Source organism: Podospora anserina, chromosome 4 (genome assembly GCF_000226545.1).
Source record: "Podospora anserina S mat+ genomic DNA chromosome 4, supercontig 1".
Lineage (NCBI taxonomy): Eukaryota > Fungi > Ascomycota > Sordariomycetes > Sordariales > Podosporaceae > Podospora > Podospora anserina.
The window spans coordinates 301,767-327,046 of NW_001914834.1; the positions used below are offsets into that span (position 1 = coordinate 301,767).

The following is a 25,280-nucleotide window of genomic DNA, read 5'->3' on the forward strand; positions in this document are numbered from 1 at the left end:
GAGCACCCCGTATCAATAGGAGCCTTATGTTTCATATTTATGGTGTGTGTGCGCGGCGGTAGATTTCATCCGAGGACACAAGTCAAAGACCTTTTCGCTGTTAGACATCATCCTCAGATAGCACCTTCCATCTTCGCGAGAACGACCTCGCCATTTTTACACCATCATCACGACGCCCTCTGCGTTGTTGTCTCCGCCGCCTCCATCCCCACGTGCCGCAAAGCCCCCCCTGAGTCCCTTCCCGGCATCAAGTGAGGTTGGCGCCACGTCCAGCCATGCCTCTTCACTGGAAGGACAATCCTATAATATCATCAACAGCTCTTCTCACGCAAGAGACCAAGTCTTATCAAGGTCCCTTCTCAGACCCTCGACCATCAACCCATATGTCCTCGCCAGAGCTGGTCGAAAGAGTCTTTCCCATCCGCCTATCTATTCTTGAGAACTCGCCATATCTGCGAAATAGTGATAGTATGTGTTCCTTCCACCCCTGCGACGTACAATCATGCTGACTCAAAGTGCTCAGCTGCTGGAGTTGCTCTTTCAGTTGTTCCTGTTCAGGCAGAAGACCATTCTGTGACTGGTGTGGAAGCCCAGGTGGCAGCCCCCGATGGGCTTGTCCCAGGGCCAGATCCTCAAGCACCGTTGATAACACCCGAAGCTGTTATCGAACATGGCCCTGACGAGGCATTGAGATCGTCGAATCCTTTGGTGACGGACAGATTTGAATACACCGTCATGAACGACGGGTCACACGGCGTCTTTCAGGGCACACGACGAGTTGTCACTCGTTGCGAAGATGAGTTGATCCACATCCCCGGAGCGATTCAATCGCATGGTATGCTCGTGGCTCTGAAGCGGCGAGCAGAAGGAGTCTACATTCCCCGGGTTGTGAGCGAAAACTCGTTTCAAGTCTGCCACTTTCACCCTGCCGAGATCTTTGCCCTCGACAGCTTCAACAAGGTGGTACCGACCTACCAGCGACCACTGTTTAATACCCAGCTAAGAAGTGTGAGAACCACGTACGAGATCACGAGGAAAGAGCAAGAACCTGTGGTATTCGACTTTTCCTTTAGCGATCCCGAAGGACTCATTATTCCATGCTGGTGCGCTGTTCACTACCTTGGAGGCGAAGTCGACTTGTACATTTGCGAATTTGAGTTGCAGGACAACGCATTGCACCCCATGGCCCATTACTGGCAGGCTGATGTGCCGCCAAATCCCATCGACACTCTAGGAAGCGACCACATGGATCTTGCCACTGTCTCAAGCATGCAGACTCGCAGTCAACCTGTCATTTCCAGTCCAGACGCCCTGTGTGGCGGTCTTGGCCCCAATGCATCCTCGGTCGAGGTCGTCAACGTGGCAACCAAGATTCAAAAACAATTCTCAGCCGCAAAATCGGTTTCCCAGTTGCTGGATTCTATTGTCGGCGTGGTTAAGGAACTCTCAAGGTTCAACCGGGTCATGGTGTACCAGTTTGACCAAGACTTCAACGGCACGGTCATCGCCGAGCTCATGGATCCCGCCACAAGTCGTGATGTTTACCGTGGTTTGCACTTTCCACACACAGATATCCCACCTCAAGCACGGCGCCTGTACATGGTCAACAAAGTTCGTGTGCTTTTCGACAGAACACAGACTACCGCCCGGTTGGTGGGTAGAGACCGGAAAGACATCGAAACCCCATTGAATCTCACACACTCGTATCTCCGAGCAATGTCGCCGGTCCATCTCAAATATTTGGAAAATATGGAGGTTCGATCTTCCATGTCTCTGTCGCTCGAGTCGGAGGGCAAGCTTTGGGGGCTGATCATTTGCCACTCATATGGACCCACGGCAACGCGTGTACCTTTTACGGTGCGGGAATTGATATATTTTGTGGGCGTCTCAGCATCGACCTGTTTGGAGAAGCTGCTCAACGCCGACAGGCTCAAAGCTCGGCGCATCATTGAGACACTTCAAGACCAAAAGAGCCCCAATGAATGCATCACGGCATCGTCGGACGAGCTACTCAAACTCTTCGAGGCCGACTGTGGCTTCCTTGTGGTGGAGGGTGAGGCTAGAACAATTGGGCGACTGGCAGCATATGCCGAGGCCGTAACACTGCTCAAGTATTTGTTCTTCCGAAGATCGAGCAGAATACTCGTCTCGAGCAACTTTGCCCATGATTTTCAGGATCTTCACTATCCAAGCGGCTTCAAGGCAATTGCCGGTGTCTTGTACATCCCATTGTCGGGGATGACGGACGACTGTGTGGTGTTTTATCGCCGAAGTCAGCTTCGAGAGGTTCACTGGGCAGGGAAGCCATGCCTGGCAGGCAAGTTTGGCACGCTGGAACCTCGCAACAGCTTTCAAAAATGGACCGAAGTGGTGGATGGAACCAGCAAGAGCTGGACACCAGAGCAAGGTAGGCACCGCACCATCGTGCCAAGGGACGAGTAACGGACTGACCGAAACTAGCCACCCTGGCCACCATGGCCCAGCTTGTTTACGGCAGCTTTATCAGAGTCTGGCGTGAGAAGGAATCCGCTGTCAAAGAGACAAGGTTGAAGCGTCTGCTTCTGCATGATGCATCACACCAAGGTAAGCGATTCAAGGGAAGAGATTTTCCCATCCCAACGCTGACATACACCGACAGTGCGAACACCCCTGAACGCAGTGATCAACTACCTTGAGATGGCCCTCGAGAAGCCTCTGGAGGAGAGCACCAAGCAAGCTCTCACGTCGTCCTACACGGCATCCAAGTCTCTCATCTACGTCATAGATGACCTCCTGAATTTGACAGGGAGCGCAACTGGGTCGATCCCGCAGCTCTCCAACCTCTTTGATGTGGGAGTCTGCTTGGAGGAGGCCATGGAACCTCTCGAGCGGCTGGCAAGGGAGAAGGGAATCGAGGTTGTTCTCAAACCCTGCACAGGAGCTGTTCGATTCGTGCGAGGTGACCCATCCAGTCTCCAACGGGCCGTCTCCATACTGGTCGCCAACGCCATTCAGCATACAGTCAGGGGGCGGGTGTTGGTCGAGTGGACTACAACGTGCAAGAAAATGGAAAGCTGCACGATGCAAATTTCGGTCAGCGACTCGGGCCCCGGTCTCAGCGAACGAGCCCTCGATGACATGTTTCAGGAATTTGAGCAGGTTCCAGACGAAGACTTTGACGAGCTCATGGGCCAGTCGCTGGCGCCGAGGGACAATGTCCTTCGCGTCGGTGTTGGACTAGCCTTTGTGGCCCGCTATGTCAAACAACAGAACGGGCAGCTGAGAGTGAAGTCAGTCAAAGGACTTGGCTCAACTTTCATCATCGAGGCGCCCTTTACCGTGGTATCGCGCGCACACTCTCTGGCTGCACGTAGGGACGCATCCCCGCTCCCAGCATTGCCCATGCCTGGACGCCCGTCGGTTTTGGGGTCGTTTCCCCCCAAAACACACGACATCACACCGGCAGGATCGTCAGGTGCGGGCCTGGGATCCAAGATGGGTGCCTCGCCACCCATCGTTGTGCCGACACCAAGCATTTCGCCCATGGACACGGCGCGGACGCCGACGACACTCTGCTTTACCGTCCTGATTGCCGATGACAACATTATTAATATCCAAATTCTCAACCGTCGCCTGACCAAGTTCGGTCACAAGGTTCTTGTCAGTCGCGATGGCCAAGAGTGTTATAACATGTTTGCGGCGAATCAAGCTACTACTGATTTTATCCTGATGGATCTCAACGTGAGTTCCGTTGCATCCTTTCGCACATGCTTGCCTTCTCTAACCAGATACTCGTGAACAGATGCCCGTCGTCGACGGTTGGGCTTCGGTTAAGATGATAAGAGACCTCGAAAACGCCAGACCGACCCCATCTCGCGTTGTCCAAGCCTATGGCCGTGTCCCTGTCTTTGCCATCTCTGGCATGCTCCGGCGTGGAGACGAACAGCGGTACAAGGATGTGGGCTTTGACGGCTGGATGCCCAAGCCCATTGATATGAAACGACTCTCCACCTACTTGACCGGTGCTGTCGACGCACCAACACGGAAGCAGGGTGTTTATCAAGAGACACACTTTGCCATGGGCGGGTGGTTTCCCGAGGAGACTGTCCCACCACTTGTTATGGAGAGGCAGTTGCAGCCGGAAGAGGAAGTTATTGAGATTGAACATGTTAAGGAAGAAAATCCCGAAGCAGCTTACATTCCTCTTCCTGTGACAGCAATGGAGTCTCCATCAGTGCCGAGGGCTGATGACTCCTTCTTCCCCAGCAAGGACTGGAGCGTACCGCCAGCCAACGAAGATGATCATCGAATGGCTTGTCCTCTTCCACTTGAAAAGGATGGTGTTGGCCAGAAAGAAACTCCCCCTCCTGACAGCGCCATCGCCATCCACTCCACCATGAATACGCCCGCGGTGGAGGCTAGCCCGGAGATTTGGAGCCTGCATCAACCTCAACCACCAACGGACAGCATCGAAGCAGTGCTGGAAGCTGATGAGTGCCCTCCATCGAGTGAGGGCGCAGCAAAGCCAGTATCTGGCCGAGGTCATGCCCAGACACCGGCAGCGAGACCGCTTCAAGTGGACCCCTTTTCTGAATACTGCTCGCAGCCAGAGGTATCGTCTCCTGCGAGGACGATTTGAACAGTCTCATTTCTCCTCTGTTTTCTTTTCCGTTTGTAAAGTAATGATTTGTTTATGCTTTCTTGTTTGCGGCCTACTCTTTGGTGTTTTGGTAAGGGGTTGGGTGTTGAGATGGTCTGGAACAATTTACGATAAGGAACAACATTCCGGATGATCAATGGGTGTTTGTTGTTTTGTCATGTATTTCGTGTCTCATTTGTTCTGGGTCATCTAGGCGGCATATTGTTCTTCCTGCTGTCAGCCCCTGTCATGGAGCATAAATCTCGAGCATTGTTTACAGGCAGCACATCGGAGCAAAGAAACAGCTACAAAACTTTTGAAATTTTGTTGCGAGGGGAAACGGTGGAGTGAGTTTTGTGGCAGGTTGTTCAAGTGGGTTTGGATGAGGGTGTGTGTGATGCAATAATAAGTAAATGGTATTTGAACAAGGAGGTCTTTTCCTACTGAAGAATGTAAGTGTTGTTATTGATGGGCATTTGTCTACGTTTTGCCACCTCCATCTTGTATGGTTTTTCTGATTAGAATAGTATCACCACACAAGACAAAGGTTGTCTGTCAATCAGAGTCCACACAAACAGAAGACATGGAGCGAAACAGTGCGAAAATTCAATGATGAGGGGGAATATAAAAGCCTATAAAAAACAGCTAGTAAATACACAGACAACCACCCTCCCTACCCTTTCTACCACCCGCCCGCCTTTCTCATTTCCCTCCTGCCACTAACAATTCAAGACCATTTCCCCACCTTTTCTTTCCCTCCCCTGAAATCCATCCAATCCACCCAAACCCCACCATTATAACTTCGTTTGTCGCACTGGCATCTGTTTTCGTACCCCCTATTTCAAAGCGATTTAACCCCATTGAAAAAACACAAAGTTTGTAATAACAATAAAAAGAGGTGATAAATTCATTCCATAACCCGTTATCTTTTCTCTCTTTCTCTCTCTTTCATTGCTTTCTTCAACCCATCATTCTCATCTCCTCCTTACCTTTCCCCCCCCAAGTTTCCACCTCCAACCAGCTAGAGATGGAAAACGCAAAAACAAAACACAAAAACAACTTTTACACAACGACTTGCAACAACCAATACAAACAACACACACTGAAAGACTTTGCAAAAATGAGATGAAAAGAAAAAGGGGCTGAAAACCGTGTGTGTGTGTGTGTGTGTGTGTGTGTGTGTGTGTGTGTGTGTGTGTGTGTGTGTGTGATATCTCAAGTTCTGAAACAAAACAAAACAACAGATATAAATCGAAAAATCGAAAATGAAAAACAAGAACACAAAAATAGTGTATGTGGTATTAAAAGGATCTCCTAGATCCATTGCCTCCCCCGTCGCTACCAACCCCAGTCTTCCGTCCAACGCTTATTCCACCACCAAACAAAAAGTCAGATAAACAAACACAGCAAAAAGACAAGAAAGGAAAAGTGCGTTTGTTTGAAGATGGGACAGTCGAAAAAAAAAAAGAAAAAGTAAACACCAGAGAAAGAGAAACAAAAGCAGAGTGAGGACCGACACCCCATGCATGCGAAGCCAACCCAGGACACCGACCCGCACCCATACGCATCCCAGCTCAAATAAACCATTTACTTCCTTCTCAATGTTTAAAAAGACAAGGGGTGAGAAACAACTACCGAAAAAAGAAAATATGACCGGTTGACTCTGAAAGAACCCATGGTGTGCTGAGAGTTGCAGAGTAAGAGCGTGATTGTAAATCGCTGCTGCATGTATAAAACCGAATAAACAAAGAGCCTTGAAGAACTGCCGATATCGAGAGAGTATAGACCAGAAGAAAGGCGACCATGGGAATCATGAGCCCCAAATGGCTCACTGATCCTGACCAAGACAACCAAGGCTGGTTGAGAGTACTCGCGTTGAGAGGGCCTGGATAAAGCACCTCAGCTCGTACATACGACTTTCGCAGGACTCCGGGGCCCTTATGGTGTGTGTTGAATGAGCAGAGCGAGATCCTAATCCGCCGTGCCAATCGTGTTCGTCCCGTCGTCCATACCAAAACCTGTACCGCCAAAGTCAAAATTTCCCACACCGTCATCGCCGTTGGCGCCGTCGTGAAGGAATGAATCAAAGTCGAAATCGGTCAGGAACGTCGTTAGACTGCGTGGGGTCGGCAAATCCAAGAGGGTATTCCTGACAAATTATGTTAGCAGACCGAGGGGTGTGTGGAAGATCTAGGGGCCCCTACCATTGCGCCTGTATCCATGTACAAATTGTTAGGATCCTGATGTTGAGGGGCGGCCACTGGTGGCGCTTGGGGAGGAGGCTGTTGGACAGCTGGCTGGCCGTTGGGAACCACCGGACCAGCGTTGATGTTCTGGTTCTTTGCAAAGTTGGCCGGGTTCGACGGGGTGATGGGCGTCGCTGGTGTTGGCGCCTCCTGCGCATTCTCGTCGCCGGCAGGCGTGGCCGCCGTGTTGTTGAGGTTATTGTTCGTCTTCTTCTGTGCGGTCTTTTGTTTGTTAGCATCACGTCCGGCCAAAGGGAGGCACAAGTCTGGAATCCAGGAAATAGCGGCCTACCTTGGCCTTGGAATTCTTGGTTTCCTTCTTCTTCGGCGCAGGCTTATTGGCAGCCTGTGGGGTAGGGGGGGCGGCGGTGCTCACTTGGGGTGACGATGTGGCGTTGCGAGAGTTTGCAGCGTTCGCAGCAACATTGGGCGCCGATGGGGGGCCCATCGTCCGCTGCGCCTGAGTTGGTGTTCCTTGGATCTGAGGAGGAGGTCCTTGGCCGGGGAGTTGTCCGTTAGGCCCGCCTGGAGCCCACTGCATTCCCGGACCCTGCATGGCCTGCCCCTGGCGCTGCGCCATCATTTGCTGGTGAGCCAGCTGCTGTTGGGGGTTGAACTGCGGGTTCGGGTGCGAGTTTGGAGGGCGCATGCCGGCACCGTTCATCTGCATGTTCATAAACTGCGGGCCTCCGTTGGGAACCATGTTGTTGCCATCCATAAAGTTCATGGCGTTCGGGGAGCTTCGGGACTGGACCGCTCCGTCGGGAAGGGGAGAGCCGCCCATGTTGGCAGCGTTGTTCATCTGCTGGGCGCGCTTCATCTGCTCGGGGTTGGGGGAAGCACCGCTTCGGCCTCCTGGCGGGGAAGTGCCCTGCTGGAAGCCTTGGGCATTGGGTCCTGGGGGTCCGCCGGGGGGTCCGTCAGGGCGAGGCATGTTGTTGGTGCCAAGATCTTGCTCCTGGCGAGCCATCATCAGCCGCTTCTTATTCTGCTGCTCGAGCAGCATCAACTGCATCTGATAGTCCTGCAACGCATGGTTGCTACCGCCCGTCGCTTGCCCGTTGCCTTGGACGGGCCTCATGCCGGCGGCGCCCATGTCGTTGGGATTGTAGTATTGGTTCAGAGTTGGGGCGTCGGGACCTTGGGGTACCATCGGGGAGCCCTGGCCTTGTGGACCGACGGCGTTTGCCATGGGTTTGTTGGGCATCTGGTTGCCATGGTGCTGTTGGAGGTTAGCCGAGTACGTGGCAAGAGACTTTGCTTGTACGTGTGGAGAGGCAGAGATGAAGGCCTGGAGCTGGTCAGGATTCAGCTGCGTTGGGTTGATGCCATTCTGAAGCAGTAGTGCTCGTGCTGAATCGGGGCCGTTTCCTACCTGCTGCTGACCCGGCATGCCCTGCGGTCTCCCGTTCGGCATCATGACGCCCGCTTGGGGATTAAACGGGGCGCCGCCGTCAAGGCGCGGTCTCTTGGATGGGGATGGCGCATTCTCGGCCGACGCTGGCGATCCAGGCCTTACCCGGTTGCCTTCCATGTCGGAGGGGTCGCGTTGCATCTGGCCGGCGACCTTGTTCTGCTGGAGCATCTGCATCGTTTGAGGGCTATCGGGTTATGGATTAGCACGCTGTCCCGCAGTGGCAAGTCAAGATGGAAGAGAGGTGCAGAACATACTTTTGGTTGTTGGCCATGGCGGCCCTCTGGAGGTTGTTGCCCGGCTTCACACCCATATTCATGGCGGCGCCATTTTGCATGCGCATCATGTGGTTCTGGTATTGCTGCTGATTGTACGCATCGGGACGCATGTTGCGCAGCAGGTTTCGCTGTTCTTCTTGCTTCATGCGAGATTGTGCCTACATGATCGCGTTAGCCAAGCCCTGGGCAGAAGCCACATATCACCGTACCTGAGTATGTTGAACATATTGGTTGACAATCTGTCCTCCGGGTTGGCCGGGAGTCTTCTGATGCGAGAACATGGTCCAGAAGAGAGAGAACCAGTCAAACAAGAAGCAACTCTCGTTGACATGCACGGGCACGTTAGGCGCGGGCAGGTCGTCTGGTCGCTTATCGAGGAGGTCCTTCGAGTCTGTGTCCATGGGGTCGTCGCCGAGACCGTTGCTATGCCCCGGACTTTGCTTCTTGACGTTGATGTCGCTGTCGGCGTTGAGGACAGCACGGGCGCATTCCCACATGCCAGAGCGGATGAAGTACTCGTAGATGTATGTGTTGAGCAGCGTCCTGTGCTGGTCAGAGCCATGGCGTTGGGCGACTTGGGGCGCGAGCCCGCCATTGTTCATCATGCCCATGGGAGCGTTGACCGGGCCGCCCATGCCTGCCATGCCTGCCATGTTGTTCATAGTTCAGGCGGGAGGGAGAGCAGACCTGGTGTCTGCTCGGGTCGGGTAGCGTGTTTTTCGCGTGGCTTGTGGTGACGTGAAGAAAATGAGGGTGCGATATCGCCGGGTGGATACGACTAGGTAGGTGACTGCTGCTGCGGGTGAAGATGCAAGCGGTTGATCCGAGATGCAAATTGAATGTCTCGGTCGCCACCTGTGGCACGCGGTGCGCTTAGACCCGGCAGGCGGTGGGCGTCTCGGGGATTGAAGACGTGGGAGCGGAAGCCAGTTCGGAGGTGTTTCGGAAGCGGAGGAAGCAGACGAACTGCAGACGTGACACGGTCGGGGACAAGTGCTGCGACCTTAACGCAACGATCGCGATGGAGCAGCAGACCGTGACCGACAACAGACTCAGCCAGAGATCGGGGAGGGGAGGGGGCTGGGCCACAAAGAGGTTCTGGCAGCTGGTGGGCGCTGGAGGCGGTGGTGGTGGTGGTTGTGGTTGTGGAAGGGGTTGAAGGAGAAGAGGTTGGTTTGAGTTATGGGGTCAGGGTCGTTGGAGTCGCGCTGGTGGTGGTAGTGGTTCGGCGGCGGCGGTGCTGTTCTGGTGGTCGGCGCAAGGCAATTGTCGTCCTCAGTGGCTCACCCGCGACTGCTGGGCCAATGCGGCTGGATGGGATATGTCGGCGCGGCGACACGGGGACCATCAAAGTGACATGGCTCGGGGGAAGGTAGATGTTGGAGGAATCGGCGAGCAGGGACCAGTGCGGTATGGGGTAGGGCAGCTGGAAAGGAAGAGAGGAGGATGGGGGATGGGGGTTGGGAATTTTGAATTTTCGGCGTCGCTTGAGCGCAATGGGGGGGGGAGAGCACAAGAGCAAGCAAGGTGATTGGGGATGGTCCTGTCACACTCTCCTGGGACGAAGCCTCTGCACTGCGCAGTTTCTAGCACGCCCTGGCCTGGCTGCCCGCGTATTTTTGATACCAGACATCACGGCTGCCTTGGCATTCGGGCGAATGAGGCACTCATGCATCATGGTCAGGCAGCTATTGCAGTAACGAGGCCTTGGCCCTCGATTAGCCTCTCTCACCTGTCATCAATCGTCAAAGATTCCAATTCTCTTCCAGGTTGTTGGTCATGGTTGGCCCCAGCACCCAGCAGAGCAGTTGGAAAATGCAGCTTTGGGCAGCCTCATAACGCATCGGCCAACGGCCAGTCTGGACGAGCTTCAATGTAAACTAACTGCCGTTGGCTACCCTCCTTCGAAAGGGTTGGTGAACAGGAGCGTTGACAATGGCAGCAGCGAGCAGAGACAATGGCATCACACGTGGAAGGGCTGGAAGTTCGTCGGCAGCCAGCGCCGAAAAAACCTCCTGACATCAGCGGGATCACGGCACGCAATATCGGTGCCACGTTTGGCAGGGATTTGTCAGGCCTTGGTTGGCAGCAATCACTGTTGGGCATCTTTGGTTGTGCTGCCTCGCTGTCGCTGCCATCACCACAGTCCGTGGACCCCTTGGCCACGGCCCGTTGATTTAAGCTTCAGCGGGCGCCAGATCCACGCTAAATTAAAATCGATTCTTGAAGGATGCAGTTATGCAGATGAAAATCATCGAGACGGCCCGTTGCAGCTGGCGGGTCGATCCCGATCCCGTGACTTGTTGTCCTTTTCCTCTTTCCACTTGGCATTGATTTGAACATCTGACAGCGGCCGGCCCAGCACCTTCATCGGCCGTCGGCAGCGTCTCCCTTTCAGTTGCAGACCTGAAGAATCATCAGGGTCGTCACAAGGGGGCGTCCATGGCAAACTGTACCTTGCATTAGCCCACTGCTGTGGTTGACCGCTCCCCACGGCCTGGGTCAGCCCAGAGCGTGTGCATTTTCCAGCTTGGTTTACGGAGTACATATATGAACCATCTTTCCACTCCCGGGAATCAGTCCATGACCCATCCGGCACTTCACTTCTTCGGGGGGGAGAGTAACAAGCAGGCAATGCCCGCCTGGCAAATGGCAAAAATGCGGGGGAATTTCCATCCCTCCCGCTGTGATCGACAACGCCATGGACAGAGAAAACCTGGGGAAACCTCCGCCACAGCATCACCCTGTAGTGTGACTATTTGAAACGACATTCTTTGCTAGCGGGAATATTATCGAACTCGCAAACTTTTACCTCAAAATCACCAAACCGATGGGCGCAGTCAGGTGAAAAAATCACGGGGTCCAAAATTACCTGAGCTTTGCTTATCTCTGGGATTGATAAGGCAGCTGATGGGTGTCCATGCAATTAACGGGTCTCTCACTCCACCTTGATGCATAATTAAGGTCTCTCTCACAACCTACCTATACCAAGGCAGGCCGCCTCAGACATCTGGAAAAAGAAGTATTCGTTTCATACTTTAGATATGATGCAGCTATTGAACCGCAGAAAGTGGCAAGAACCGCATGCCAACCTGGCACCCAAACATTCGGATCACCAGTGTTTCAGCTCCCCCCAGTGGCCTCTGTCGACATACTGCGGCCCCAATGCAATGCGGAATCTCTCAAAATTTATGTTCTGATCTTCAGGAACAGCAGAAGTTCCTCCAATCGACCAGTCACAATCCAAGAGACAATTACATCGCAGATTTTGTCTCCGAGGCCAATGACCCCTGACCCCTGGAGCCCGTCTTCCGTCCGTCTTGCCGGCGAGCCACTCGTATCCTCCGCCACATAGTGACACAGACACCTGCAATATTAGATCATCAACTGAGTCTGGTGGGTATAGCACCTATCTTTGGCTTTCAGTGCCTCCCACTTCTTAAGCTCGGCACCATTGACTCTTCAGACCGCGGTACTTTGTTCTCTCACAGAGCAGCTAGCCAGATGTTCAAGATCATCCGAGAGGGCTAAATGCAGGTAGCCGGGCCTGCAAGGTGTAAGGGAGAGTGGCAAGAGAAATACATGGTCTCCAAACATCGCATCATCTCTCGATGAGGTAACTTGCACTTGTTGAGTTCAGCACCTTGAAGCTCTCATGGCCGACTTTGCTTCACCAGTCATCGTATACCCGTTTCTCACAACTTTCTCTTACACCTTCAGTATGTCTGATCCATACTGGCAGACAAGAATACTGACATGGAACTTGAAGAAGGAAGAAAAGGTATTTTCTGTAGCACTTGGCCTTTGCTGTTTGCCACCAACCCCCACCCACCCATACTCGTCCTCATCCAACCTCTCAACTCACGAGGTAGCTGCCAGATGACCCAGCTGCTCTTTGACTTCACATTTTCAACGCCTTCCACTTCTCCGCTTCCGCCTCGTGATATACGAAAACGTCGCATACGAACCGCACATAAGCTGAGAACATCGCACTACACAGTTGCGGTAAGAACTGTTAGTCCACTGATAGCTTCGAGTAACAGGAGTGCATGATATTCTTGGCTCTTGCTATCTCTTGATCGGCTCCCCCGTCTTTTCTTGAATCCAGCCTTTTTGTGACGCCCAGGCGTCGAGGTCCTCCACCTCGTCAAGCTCTCGTGCCCACTTCAGTATCATGTTTCGATATTTCTCCTTGTGATCGAGATGATACTCGATCATAGCGTCGCTGAGGCTGTTGAACTGGGTTTTTGTGAGTGTCATGTTTGGTTTGCCTTGAATCTTGCGGAGGAATTGTACTGGGGGTTTGTTGGTTAATGTGAAGGTTTTGTTTTGGGGTGTTGGATAAAGGAGTGATCGTTTGGATTCAAGTTCAAGGAGGGAATAGATTGAAAGAGCAATAAAAAATCTTTTCTATTAGGAAAAAGGATGGTGAGTACTGCGAGGAGATAAAGGGTGATAAGTGTTCGACTGATTCATTTAATCTCCATTGTTTCCGGCCGTAGACTATGAGCTGGAACAGGTATTCTTTTAGCTGAAATTATGCGCCAAAGTTGCTTCTTAATGCGTGCTTCATACTATTGTATAGAAAGCCTTCTTTTGTAGCCAGCAGTTCATCGGCCACAGGACAAGACTGTGTTCAAAACCTGCAAGCTCCATATATTTTGCAGTTCATTGGCTGCCAGTGAGATAAGGTATTTGACTAAACACTACATGTGATTTCTGCGTAGGTGGCTACAAAGCCGCCGTTCAAGAATAAGGTTTCAGACAGGCGCCTGACCAACACAACAATTAAGATAAGGTACCTACCTACCTTATATAACGTACCTACCTCAGGTAACGTTACCTGACTTTGCACACGTCGAGATCTGATCCCCAAACTTCCGGAAAAATCATCAACTTTGCTCACAAATTCTTAGTACAGCAAAATGTCGTCGTCAACTTATATTGTGGGCCCTGGAGAATCTGCAAGAACGAAACGGCCTGCAGGTGTCAGGCATACAATCGAGTGTTGATCTCATCCTCGAGACTGTCAAGCATGAGGAAAAGCTTCTGCCCAGACACAAAATATTTTTAGGTGGGATAAGCCAGGGGTTTGCTATGTATGTTCGTTCCTAGGTGTCCCCTTCTCTGTCTCTCATGCAGTATTGCTGATGGGAGAGGAGGTTTTGCCGGCCTCTATGGGTTTTGCAGCTGGTTCCCGCTGGTGGATGAAGCCACATCTGCAGCCCACCAACAATCGGATCTCATCGGACGGTTTACCATCCTGCAACACCCCTCTATTCAAGCGAAGGGAAAAGACCTACCAGCACCGGTACCACAGCTCGCCTCAACGCCCATTTTGCTTGAACACAGTCAGGACGACGCCGTCATAGCCATAAAGAACGGCACACGAATGTGGGATACTTTGAAGAAATTTGGGTTTCTTGATGTTGAATGGCATGAATATGGTGGTGGGGGACATTGGATAAATGAGCCTCGGGGAGTTGACGATTTTGTTGCTTTTTTTTACGCAGAGCTATAGGCGAGTCAGTTACCTCACCTGCCCGGTAACATGGCTTCTCTCTCCAACATAGTCAACAGGCCTTGAAGGATAATCGGTATGCATTTAAAGATAATTCATAGAGTCTTTTGAATACTAGAAAAAGGTCCTGGAGCGTTTATTATAGGTCTCAAAGAATGGTCGAGAGGCGTGTTTGACTACCTATCGATCGTTGAGCTCTTGAATTTTTGTCGCAGCCTCTATCTTTCTGTCGAAAGCGTGAGGGGTACGGCTTTAGCAATCCCACATTTAACAGGCTGACCAGGGCTTTCTCCGTGCCGGGACTGGCTGTAGGTGCAGAAAAGTTTTGGCACTTTGGTGGCGACAGATCAGGTTGCCTGGGGAAACCAGACCAGCCTCTCCAGGCGCTGCCACCGAAAAAAATTGTTAGACTTCTGGGACCGGAAAGGATGACGAATGCAAGGACGCCACACGACGAAGGATCTTATCACCATCACAGGCATCACCACGAATGTAAAATTAAACCTCATTATCCGAAAACTATATCCCAGCTAGAATCGAAAGCCCCCTTCTCCCCCATCCATCACCCCTTGTATCATCCATGGCAAGCCATCACTGCCCACTGGAACCCATCATGATGTCATCCCATCATATCTCCTCTCTGACCCTCTAAGGCCCGGTAGGAAACTCACAGCTTCCCCCAATATTCTGCAAATAAGCGATGTTGTTAAACTCGACATCGAGCCCCCCAATCTTCCAGATGTAGTCATTCTGCCCCTTGACATGCTCCGACTCGGTATCCTCCAACTCGCCCACGGTCTTGAGAATAGCAATACCCCTGACAGGCTTGGCTTGAACATGGGGCACGACAAAAGTAGCAGTCCAGATTAGGGTGATCTCAGCGCTATCCCACAGTCAGTAACAGTATCTTGATCACATAACAAAGGGTACATACCAGTCAACAATCTTGTGGGTGATGATCAAGGGGAGGTTATCAGGCATGACATGCTGGTGCTCAATGAACGCCTCCTTGCTAGGGAAGGTGACGGTTCCCAAGGGGATGCCAGCGAGGGAGTTGATCGAGTCGGAGGTGTCGTAGAAGTTGTCGGAGAGGTAGTAGGCGTCCTCGTCGTTCCACTTGGAGATCATGCGGACATAGGCGTCGATGATGACCTCGGCGGCTTGGTCGGAGAGGCAGCTCTCGGCTTGGCCGGCGGCGGGGAAGCGGATGGGGACGCTGCCGTTGATGGGGCGGGTGATGACGGGGATGGGGGTTTCGGGGGTGAGGGGGGTGGCGGGGAGGATGGTGACCGAGCCGTCAGCGGTGCCGTCAGTGTCATCGTTCAGGTCGGTGCCGTCAGTGAGATCAGTGCCATCGGTGAGGCCAGTACCGTCGGTGCCATCAGTGCTGTCGCCGCCAGTAAGATCAGGAACGGTGATGGTTGAATCATCGTCATCGTCACCGTCAGGGTTGCCGCCGGTGAAGTCGGGAAGGGTTATGGGACCACCGTTGTCGCCGCCAGGGATGTTAGGCAGAGCAACTGGGGTGTTGGGTCCATTGCCGGTGCCGTCGTCCGTGCCGTCGTCCGTCCCGTTGTCACCGCCATCACCACCATCATTGCCGCCATCACCACCGTCGTTACCAGCGTCACCACCGTCGTCACCGCCATCATCGCCATCGCTGTCGCCACCGTCTGTGACATCTGGAACCGTGGCTGGGACATCGACAGTAGGGACGTCGGTGGGAGTGGCCGCACCGTTCGTGGTGGAGGAAACCCGGTCGTTCCAAGGATCGGGGATCCATCCCTGAGAGTCGGAGTTTGGACCCCTCAAAGTATCTACCAGGTCGTCAAAGACTGGTTGGCGTTGTCTGATAGGTCTCAGGGTAGCCGCCGCTGACAACCCTGTGAGGGTGAGGAGAGGGATGAAGGAGCGCATGTTGACCGACTCTGAGCTGTTGTTATTGTAAGAGAGTGTGGGTAGAAAAAGCGTGAGTGTGATGATGAAATAAGGAATGAGAAGGAAAACGGCCCGAGAGAAGTGACCCTTTTATTCTTATTGTCCCTTCACTCAAACTTGAAATTTCCTAGCCGATTCCCCCCCTGATCGACATCAGGACTTCCCCACAGGAGCCCTACTGCGGGTTGAGACTGTCGGATATGGGCATGTCTCTCGCGTGAGGACCTCATCTGTGAATGCATGCGACCTCTCAATCGCCTGGAAGCCATACAGCCGCACTGGTGATCATCATTCATCATCTCAACGGCGTCAGTGAGGGTTTGCTTGTGGTGATGATAGTCTGGCTGATGGCGGGAGCTCGCTGAAAGCAATGTTATGAATGGTTGAAAGGGAGACGGCGTGTATACGAGCATGGAGCTGCCCTTGAATACCATTGAACGCAACGAATTCCTGGCACTCTCCTCTTGGGATGTGTGGAATGCTTGATACAAGGCGTGACGCGGCACATTGCCGTACAGGACCAGCTTTCTCCCGGCAGTTCTAGGTAGGCTTGCCGGATGGGCATCATCCACTTGCCGTGTCACGGACACTGGGGGTCGCCAGGTAATTGTGAGCATCGGTCTCTGCATGTGCCTGCATTGCGCTGTGGGCCGCCCGACGGGACAACGGTGATGTCTCAGCGCACAGGCTCGAGGAGAGAATCCCATTGGGCCGAAAAAGACTGTCGTACATGTGTGTGTGGGAGCTTTGACAGCCAGCGGAGAGTTTCGTCCTCGGAATTGTGGTCGACAAAGGTGAGGTCGTGTTTCTCATGGGAAATGTATCCCGTCGTGCGTTGCCATTCCGGGTTTCGTAACAGTAATTGACTTGGCGAACCCGATGTATCGGTTCAGTGTGGTTCCTGGCATGAACTAGAGTCGCAGTCAGATAGCAAGTCGTTCGATGATTGAATCAAGCATTGGGCCAAGGCGGCAATCGCAACATCGGACCGTCCCGGCAGCGTCGTTTGTCGATCTGATGCGCGTGTGTGCTGGATGGGTCAGGGGTAAAGATTTGAAGACTCAAGCCAGCCCGCCTCTGTCATCGCTTTGACGTCCGAAAGGCTGCTGGTTTCATTGTTCGTGGGACGGAACTGCCATGTGAAAGTTCTCTCAATTATTTTGATCTGGGCCCTTTCTATCCCGTCAACTCCACTCATGATCGCCCAAGCTCCGACCCAATCCTTTTCTGAATCAAGCCACTGTCAGTGTGTCCCCGTGCAGTCACCCCTCTGGTGGATCGATCAAATAGCCACAAACACGTTGACGTCTCTCATGAAAATCCCGATAGATCCCGTTCCAAATGTCCCTCTCGACGCACGACTCCACGCCGTCCTTGTCGCGACATTTCGGCTCGAGCCTCTGCCGCAAGTCCTCGGCCGCCCCCAGCCATGGCTTTGGTAGCGGCCAATCCGAAAAGTGCAAGTATTTCGCCTCGTTAAACACCTCGATCGGGTCCCACTCCTCGCGATCACTCCCCAAGTACTTGGCATGCTCGCCATCCTCCCAACGAAACACCTGCGTCAGCAGAGCATACCGTCTGTGTGGGATCACCATGGCACTATCCTGGTACAACGTGTTGAGGATCTCCATGTCATACTCGTCCTCACCGCCCTTGTTTGTGGCGTCCAACACTCTCTCAAACTCTTCCGCACTTGGCTCGACAAGCAGGATATGGGACGCTAGCTTCTTTTCCTCGGGATACAGCCAATATGCCCGTGGCATCGCGACTGGAGACGGCGGAAGGGTGAACAGCTCGTCTACAGACCCCAACAACACAGCATCCGAGTCCAGCGATAGAACCCTAGAATACTGTGTTTGGTTGAAGGCCAGAAGTTTGGTGAAGGACTCGGCCCATGTGGCTGGAAATGCAGTCAGTTAACGTATGAACAAGGGGTCTCTTGTCGAGCGCGACAACATACAGTCCGCCGTGGCTCTATGCTGCACCGATACCGGTACCAACTTGACGTTGAAGTCATCCCTCGCCTTGTTCAGCAGCTCGATATCATGACGCTTCCCGCCTTTGCCCCTCCCTGCAGCTTCAGAAACCTCAAGGTTGAACATCCCCTCCGGGTACATCATCACACGATCCGCCTTGCTGCCATGCTGATGCAGCTGCCCGAAGAGCATGACCGAGTTGCAGAGGTAGTGACTGTTGGTTACGTATTGAAGATAGGCGAACTTGGACCAGTCGACCTCATCTTCATGAACCTCCTTCGGCCCCTGTTCGTCTGGAGCTGCGACCGAGTTTGGCGGTGGCTGTTGCCCGGCGTTCCATTCCGCTGCCGCCCCCCTCTGGCGCGCAAGAAACAACAGCAGGGCGCAAGTCAGCGTGAAGGCGACCCAAACCCGCGCCCGCCGAGGAGAAAACAGGTCGCTGATGCTGGGGCCCATGGTTGGGGATTTGGTTACAATCATGGTGAACGAGTGACGACCGAACGACAGCCAGTTTTTCACCCCAAGCTCCCACTGTCAATACCCTCCTTGTTGTCGCGCAAAATAGTGGATCTTATCCTTCTCCCAACTTCATGATCCTTGGCGAGGAATGGGAACGGAAGGGCGGCGCCTAGGTTTTGTGTGCTGTCACGGAGGTAAATCCAAAATCTCGAGCGAAGCGGCCATTCCTCACATTTTTGAACATTAACCCCTGACAGGGGATGCCATGGCTCTCCAGCCCAATGGTTGAGTGGGACATTGATATTCATGTACTATCCTGCATTGAGAGACTCAGCTGGTGAGCTGCCGTTGGAGGCGTGGCTGGCAGATCTTTGCCAATACTTGAGCCGCTTCGGGTATAATGACCTGGGGGAAATATCCGAATTGTGAGACAAAGTTGAACTTTTTTGGTGTAATTATGAATGAAGATTTTTTTGCGTGGGGGTCAGCTGGGGTCTGGACCGTTTGGTTTGTTGCCGGGTCTCGTATCCGGGTTGTGTCTACCGCACACTGTGGACAAACACTGTTGATGCTGCGAGACGCTGAATGAAGGGAGGGCTTGTCATCAATATGGAAATAGCGTCCAAACAAGGAATTGCGAGATTCTGGACATCTAAACTTGAGAGTGCTCAACAATGTTCACTGTTGGGTATCTTCCAACTTGCTCGTATCAAGGGATTATTGATCTCTCATGTTCTGGCCGCAAGGTTTCTATTCCATCCAAACCGATGTTGATGGGCACCGAATTCCTCCCTGGCGTCTTGAACTAAAAATCCAAGGTCATAATCAAAGTCAAAAGTCCAGTGATACCTAAGGTGGTCTTGATCTTGGTCAAAATCTAGGTTGTTACCTAGTAGTCCAGATCTGCTCAAGGTCATACATACATACCTTGGGTCTTGGCTAAAGTCAAAATCATGGTCTAATTTTTAGTCAAAGTTGTGGTCTACAGTCCATGGTGTCTTAGTCCCGGTCTTAGTCCCGGTCGTAGTCTCGGTCTTAGCCTTAGTCAAAAGTGGTAGTCAAAAGTCAAAAATCAAGCTCTTAGTCCGAGACAAAGTCAGGTTTCCCAAACTCAAACCCAAAGGAACACCCGACATCAAAAAACACACGTAGCACATCTCCAACCTCCCAACATACCATCAACATCCTCCCTCTTCCCCAATTGATCGATAGTTCTCACACTCCATCTCACACAATCACAGCACGACAACTCTCTTAATTAAACTCGATATGATCCCTCTTCAATTCCCCCTTAACTATGCTGCTTTCTCTGCCTCTGAACATCTCCAGATAATGATTACAACAGGTGTAGGGGTAAAGAATACTCCTCCTCCCATCTCCCAAGCAAAAACAAAAAAGTAATGAATGTCAGTCCGACCAGCCCGAATATATATACACATTTCTTTCTTCTTCTTCCTTCCTCCCCAGTATAAATCAAACTTCTTCCATCAAAGGGGGTATAGTGTACACCATGCAAACCAACTATCCTATCCACTCCATCATCACTCAAATCACCCAACTCAATCCTCCAATCCAATGGCTATGCAACTTTGTTGAAAAACTCAGAAACAAAAAAAAAGAAGAAAAAAAGAAAAGGCCACCCCAATCATCCCCTCTTAGCAACATATCTGTTGAAACAGGCCCTCCAAAAGCACGCCTCGGATATCAGGCTCTTATATACACTCCCTTCCCCCTTCCCGCCCCCAATCACCTGCCCCGTCCAAAAAATCATACCCCCCTTTCCAAATATAACCCCCCATAAACTCCTTTATGCAATGCAAAAAAAATAAATTAATAATATCACTCCTCCACCATCGGCTCCAACGCCTCCCTCAACCCCTCCTCCACAGCCCCCAACCTGTCCCCCTCCAAGCAAACCTTGCTCGTCGGCCGCCTCAAAACCTGATGCTTAGCCCAATACTCATTAAACCCCGGAATCACCCCCTTCTGGTTGATCCCCGTGCCCCTAAAAGTCCCCGAAGAACTCACGCTCCCCTCGGGACTCTTGGGCACACTAGAAACCGAAACCGTTGGGCTCGTCACCGCAAGCCCAAACGCCGGAATCGCCGTAGAAGTCGCAATCAAAGTAGGCGGCGGTGGTGGTGGCGTCGCAACAGGAGACGTAGGCGCAGTGTTCCCCCCCCACGGCCTCCATGAAACCAACCGCCCCAACGCAGAAGGCGTCCTCCTGATCCCTGGATGCAATCGTTCGTTGCCCGACCGTGTAGGCGTCGACACGGTCCGATTGGCAGGTTGCCTCACCTGATTCGCGAGGTTACCCATCAAAAAGACGCTTCCCCTCTTCCCATCACTGCTCCCACTCGTCAGGGTAGGTGAAGCAATAACCTCGCTGAGATTCGTCCCCGCAGCGCTCAAACCCAGGGGCTTCAACGCCAGCTGACTCGGTCGCGCCTGCAGCGTGTGAATATCCATCCCGTTGGACAAGGACATGATGGATTCCTGCGAGGTCACACGGCGTAACCTGCCACCCGGGCGTTGTAATACTTGCGAATCAAAGTGTTTGGAGTGTGGCGAGATGAGATCCCCTGCGTCTGTGCTGCCGGCGTCGGAGTAGGTCTGTGTCCCGTCATCTTGGACGCGTCTCGGAGTGCTGGGAGAGCGCTCGCCGCAACGGACAAAGTTGGTTAGCGGGTGTGGATTGGTTGGTGGCGGGCCGTTCCAAGTAGAGGATGCGTCAATCGGAAACATGGACCACTCCGAGGTTCTCTTTCGATGCGCGGTCTTCCATGCTGGTGATGTTGGATCCAGGCTTGTCGTGGGCGATGTGGGGTAAGAAACGTCCACCATGCGGTCAAATACGGAATTGCGGTTGTTGGACGACCGTGGGGAGCTGATCTCTGACGAATGTCCAAACTCTGATGGGTTCTCGTCATCTTGTCGAGACCAATGGTGTTCTGAAGGTGTTGGTGGCTCATGGTTCCCATTCACGGGACCCCGATGCCATCTTATGGACGATGTGACGGGTGATGAAGGGGCAGAATACATCTTGGGTGGAGTGAAGGTACCAGATGATATCCCTTGTCGCTTCTTTCTCATCCTCTTGAGTTCCTGCTTGTGGGTGACGTGGTAATGGTGGTGAATATGTAATTGCTGCGTGATTCGAGGCGGTGGCTGCTCGTGTCCCTCCAGCTCGGCCCGGAGTGACTGGGGCGAGGTGCCGGCTTGTGGCGTTTCTTCCGCAGGTGTCTCGGGTTCTCTCTCGAAATCGTTTAGCGGTGGTGCTGGCTGGTGACACAGCAGCTGCTCCCGCAGCATCTGAATCTCGTCGTTGGAGTTGACCAGCATCTCGCGGAGTTCAGCCATTCCCAGCTGCAGGTTGGCGTTGTCCTGCAAGAGGTCGCGCACAAAGTGAGACACGACGTTGCCGCTGTTCTTACTATCAGTCATTGACCTTACCGCGGCGGCGCCCTTGAGCCTCCCAGCTGCTGTGTTGAGCTCCTTCTCCATGAGACGCTGCCTTTCCATGCGGCTGATGACTTCAACATGTCGTTCTCGATCCTCCCTCGCCTCTTTCTCCATTCGTTCCAACTGTGCTTGCAAGTCACTGAGCCCCTTCTCAGCTTGTTTCCAACGGTGTATGGCCGTCCGCGCCTCGTCTTTCGTGGTGATGACGGCGGCCTGTAGCGTGGCTTGTTCCTCCTCCAACAGTTCAATCTGCCTCTCCAGACTGGCCGCTCGTTGCGCTGCGCTTTCGAGCCGTCGCACCTCGCGCTGTGCATCTCGTAGCGTCCTTTCCAAAAATTCTATCTTTGTGTCTGCATCCTTGACAGTATCGTTCAGGTGGTCCAACTCGTCTCGTAGATTGTGGTTGTCGTGGTTGACCTCGCGGTTTTTTCGTTCGAGTTCAGCGTTTTCGGCTTCGAGCTGTTCAATTCGGGCGTTGAGCTCGGCTCTGTCCCTCTCTGCAGAGGCCATGTACGCTTCGTGGCGGGCGAGGAGCGTCTGGAGCGACCATGTTAGCGTTCGAGAAGGGAAGTAAAGGTCGAGTTCAAGTTCGAGTTCGAGCTCTGGGTCTGGCTCCTGCGTCAGGGCTGTCTCGTCTGGGTCATCCATGGTGGTGTGCAGAAGAGAAACGAGAGATTCTCTTCAGAAGGCATAGTTGGCAACATGACAGACAGGTACACGATGACCACTCAAAAGACGGCAGCAGGCACACACAAAGGAAACCAGAGGGTGAAAGAGAAGGTGTCACAGTGGAATGTGGCGGGAAGCACGAAAGGGAAACCGCACAACGTACCTGCCCCATCTTGGCTGCCGCGTGGACATCCCGCTCGACGCTCAGCAGCACCGAGCAGTTGTGTCTCAAATATACACAGTCTTCTCTCCCGCAGCAGCACCGGATGTCATCGCCCGGCGGCGAGGACCCGACGACGTCGACGATGCCCATAGTATTATCAGTAGTGTCGTCAGTGCCTGTGCCTGTTCCCGTGCCTGTGTCTGTGTCTGTGTCTGTGTCTCTCGGCGGCGGGGGAGGCTGCGGCGGATCGGAGTTTGGGTAGGGGCTTGTTGCCATGCCAGGTTTATACGGGAACAGGTGGAAGGCGGTAACAGTATGGTGGTGGTGGTGGTGGTAACGGGGACGACAACGCAAATGCTACTCGTAGCAGCATAGTCGCTACCGCGCTTTCGGATCGGGATGACAGGTGCAGGTGTCCTTGGGGGTGGAAAAAGAGGCGAGTGTTGGGCAAGGAGGTTCCCCGGGCGCGGCAGAAAAGCGCATGGATTGAGGTGAGTGGGTGTTTGACAGGCTCTGACACGGACCGGCGATGGCTTCAGCGATGTTCCCAGGCCTGCTGTCTGTAGTATATTGATCAACTCCAAATGGAATGAATAATTACCCGCTGGACTCCCAAGCAACCGGTGGAGTCCTCTGACAACGCTACCCGTGGCCAGGGGCGGTCAAAAAGACTATCGGCGCTATCAGTGCGCTAGCCGGGTTTTCGCTCCGGTCCGTCAAAGCCAAGACTATTGTGGGTGATGCTGTCACGATGGACCGGACACATGACGAAGGTGGATTGACGGGTGGTGTTGTTTGTGACTGGAGGGCTGGATGGAATATGAGGAGAAAGGGCAAACAAGGAATTCGACAGAGAGTCTCGAGGAGGTTGGCAATGCCAGCCAGCCAACACCTTACAGCCAATGGCTTCTGTTGGTTCCGGTGTAATGGCCCTCCAATGGCCCTGACCCTGACCGCGACCGCGACCGCAACCGACACGTGCGACCCGACCGCGTTCTGGAAGGGCAGCACAAACACCAACAAGACACCAGCGCCAGGCACGGACCCACTCTCCAAATTCTCGGCTGCATCCCCCTGCCCTGTCGATGACGGAACCTTTTCTGGAGGGGACATCCCCCCCACATTTCATCCACATTCTGCGCATTCCACAGCGAAGAGAAAATCTTTGTGCATAAGGGGCGTCATCTGGACGTGCATTATTCGCTGGATCAATTCCCAACTCTCCACTGCGCGCATTCAAAGAGAATTTCTCGTTTGCTGGCGACAGCCACGTTGGTGTTGGGTCCATCAACGGTGAGGAGAAGGAAGCCAAGAGCGGTGTGGCCTCGGGTCCATCCATGTAAGGTGAGCTGGCCAACACCGAGGTCTCCATGACATGAATATCTTTTTCCGAATTCAAGACATTCATTCAGGGTCCATTGTCTTTCAGGAAGTTAATAATATAACACTAAACGAGACCACCTGTACAACCTCCACCCCTGTGATAGCTGCCTCCAATATGGAGATACTCAACGCCCACCTGAGCAATTCCATCCATCCATCCATCACTGCAAATTCACAAACAACCCCCCATCCACCAGCACTTGCGCCCCAGTCACATACCCACTCAACTCCTCACACGCCAAAAAAACCGCCGGCCCCGCCACGTCTCCCGGCTCTCCAACCCTCCCCAGCGGGATCCTCCCCTCCATATACCTCAGCTTGTCTCCCCCCTCCCTCAAATCCTCCTCATTCAACTGCGTCCTCACCGTCCCCGGCAATATGGCATTAGCCCTGATGTTATACTTCCCCAGCGCACACGCCGCACTCTGCATCAGAGACAACAACCCCGCCTTGGTGGGTGTGTAATGCGCTTGCTCTGCCCCCCCGACCAAGGCAGAGATGCTCGATATCCCGATGATCGACCCCCCTTTTGGCTCCTGAGTCGCCATTTGTCTCGCCGCCGCCTGGACAAGATAAAACGCTCCGTCGAGGTTGGTCCGGACGGTCTTGTCAAAGAGGTCTCGGGTTATGTCGAGGAAGGGGGTGAATGTGCAGACGCCTGCGTTGGAGACACAGATGTCGAGGCGGGAGGTGTGGAAGGTTTCGAGGGCGAACTGGACGAGGGCGGGGCCGGTGGTTGGGTCGCGGACGTCGCCGGGGAGGTGGGCTATTTTCCCGGGGAGGGAAGAGGCTTCGGAGAGGAGGGAGGTGAGGTGGTCGGTGTCGGAGGGGAGGTTGAGGTGGTTCACGGCGACGTTGCAGCCTTGGGCGAGGAAGGCGAGGGTGATGGCGCGGCCTATGCCTGTGGTGCCGCCGGTGATGATGGCTGTTCTGTTGAGGAGGAGGTTGGTGGCGGGCATGGTGGGTGGTCACAACCAGGTGTCGGAAAGGTGAGTTCTTGGTGTCAGGAGCAAGCAAAGGTGAGCTGTGCCGTGACACAACCTTCAACGATCAACCTATGTCATACCTTCCATCTTGACACGCAAACCCACGAGGGGGTCGCTGCCATTCACACAATTATCCCGTCCGGCTCGCGGGGTAAATTCCTAGA

At 53.3% G+C, this 25,280-nt stretch overlaps 6 protein-coding genes across 6 annotated transcripts; 1 reads left to right on the forward strand and 5 right to left on the reverse strand.

Annotated features, from left to right (window-relative positions):
- Positions 1–383: 383 nt before the first annotated feature.
- On the forward strand, positions 384–4,618 carry PODANS_4_890 (uncharacterized protein; the record flags this gene model as incomplete). The annotated part of the gene is made up of 5 exons (XM_001903651.1): positions 384–468; positions 524–2,407; positions 2,461–2,583; positions 2,639–3,720; positions 3,782–4,618. The coding sequence occupies 5 exons, from the start codon at positions 384–386 to the stop codon at positions 4,616–4,618; spliced, it is 4,011 nt and encodes a 1,336-aa protein (XP_001903686.1).
- A 2,083-nt stretch (positions 4,619–6,701) lies between these two features.
- Positions 6,702–9,218, reverse strand: PODANS_4_900 (uncharacterized protein; the record flags this gene model as incomplete). The annotated part of the gene is made up of 5 exons (XM_001903652.1): positions 6,702–6,767; positions 6,823–7,086; positions 7,157–8,465; positions 8,536–8,642; positions 8,766–9,218. 5 exons carry the CDS (start codon positions 9,216–9,218, stop codon positions 6,702–6,704), a joined length of 2,199 nt encoding a protein of 732 aa, XP_001903687.1.
- A 5,507-nt stretch (positions 9,219–14,725) lies between these two features.
- Positions 14,726–15,994, reverse strand: PODANS_4_910 (uncharacterized protein; the record flags this gene model as incomplete). The annotated part of the gene is made up of 2 exons (XM_001903653.1): positions 14,726–14,960; positions 15,012–15,994. The coding sequence occupies 2 exons, from the start codon at positions 15,992–15,994 to the stop codon at positions 14,726–14,728; spliced, it is 1,218 nt and encodes a 405-aa protein (XP_001903688.1).
- A 1,283-nt stretch (positions 15,995–17,277) lies between these two features.
- On the reverse strand, positions 17,278–18,471 carry PODANS_4_920 (uncharacterized protein; the record flags this gene model as incomplete). Its single annotated transcript, XM_001903654.1, has 2 exons — positions 17,278–17,915; positions 17,976–18,471. 2 exons carry the CDS (start codon positions 18,469–18,471, stop codon positions 17,278–17,280), a joined length of 1,134 nt encoding a protein of 377 aa, XP_001903689.1.
- A 1,818-nt stretch (positions 18,472–20,289) lies between these two features.
- On the reverse strand, positions 20,290–23,023 carry PODANS_4_930 (uncharacterized protein; the record flags this gene model as incomplete). Its single annotated transcript, XM_001903655.1, has 2 exons — positions 20,290–22,545; positions 22,748–23,023. The coding sequence occupies 2 exons, from the start codon at positions 23,021–23,023 to the stop codon at positions 20,290–20,292; spliced, it is 2,532 nt and encodes an 843-aa protein (XP_001903690.1).
- Positions 23,024–24,291: 1,268 nt separating this feature from the next.
- On the reverse strand, positions 24,292–25,089 carry PODANS_4_940 (uncharacterized protein; the record flags this gene model as incomplete). The annotated part of the gene is made up of 1 exon (XM_001903656.1): positions 24,292–25,089. One exon carries the CDS (start codon positions 25,087–25,089, stop codon positions 24,292–24,294), a length of 798 nt encoding a protein of 265 aa, XP_001903691.1.
- Positions 25,090–25,280: the final 191 nt, after the last annotated feature.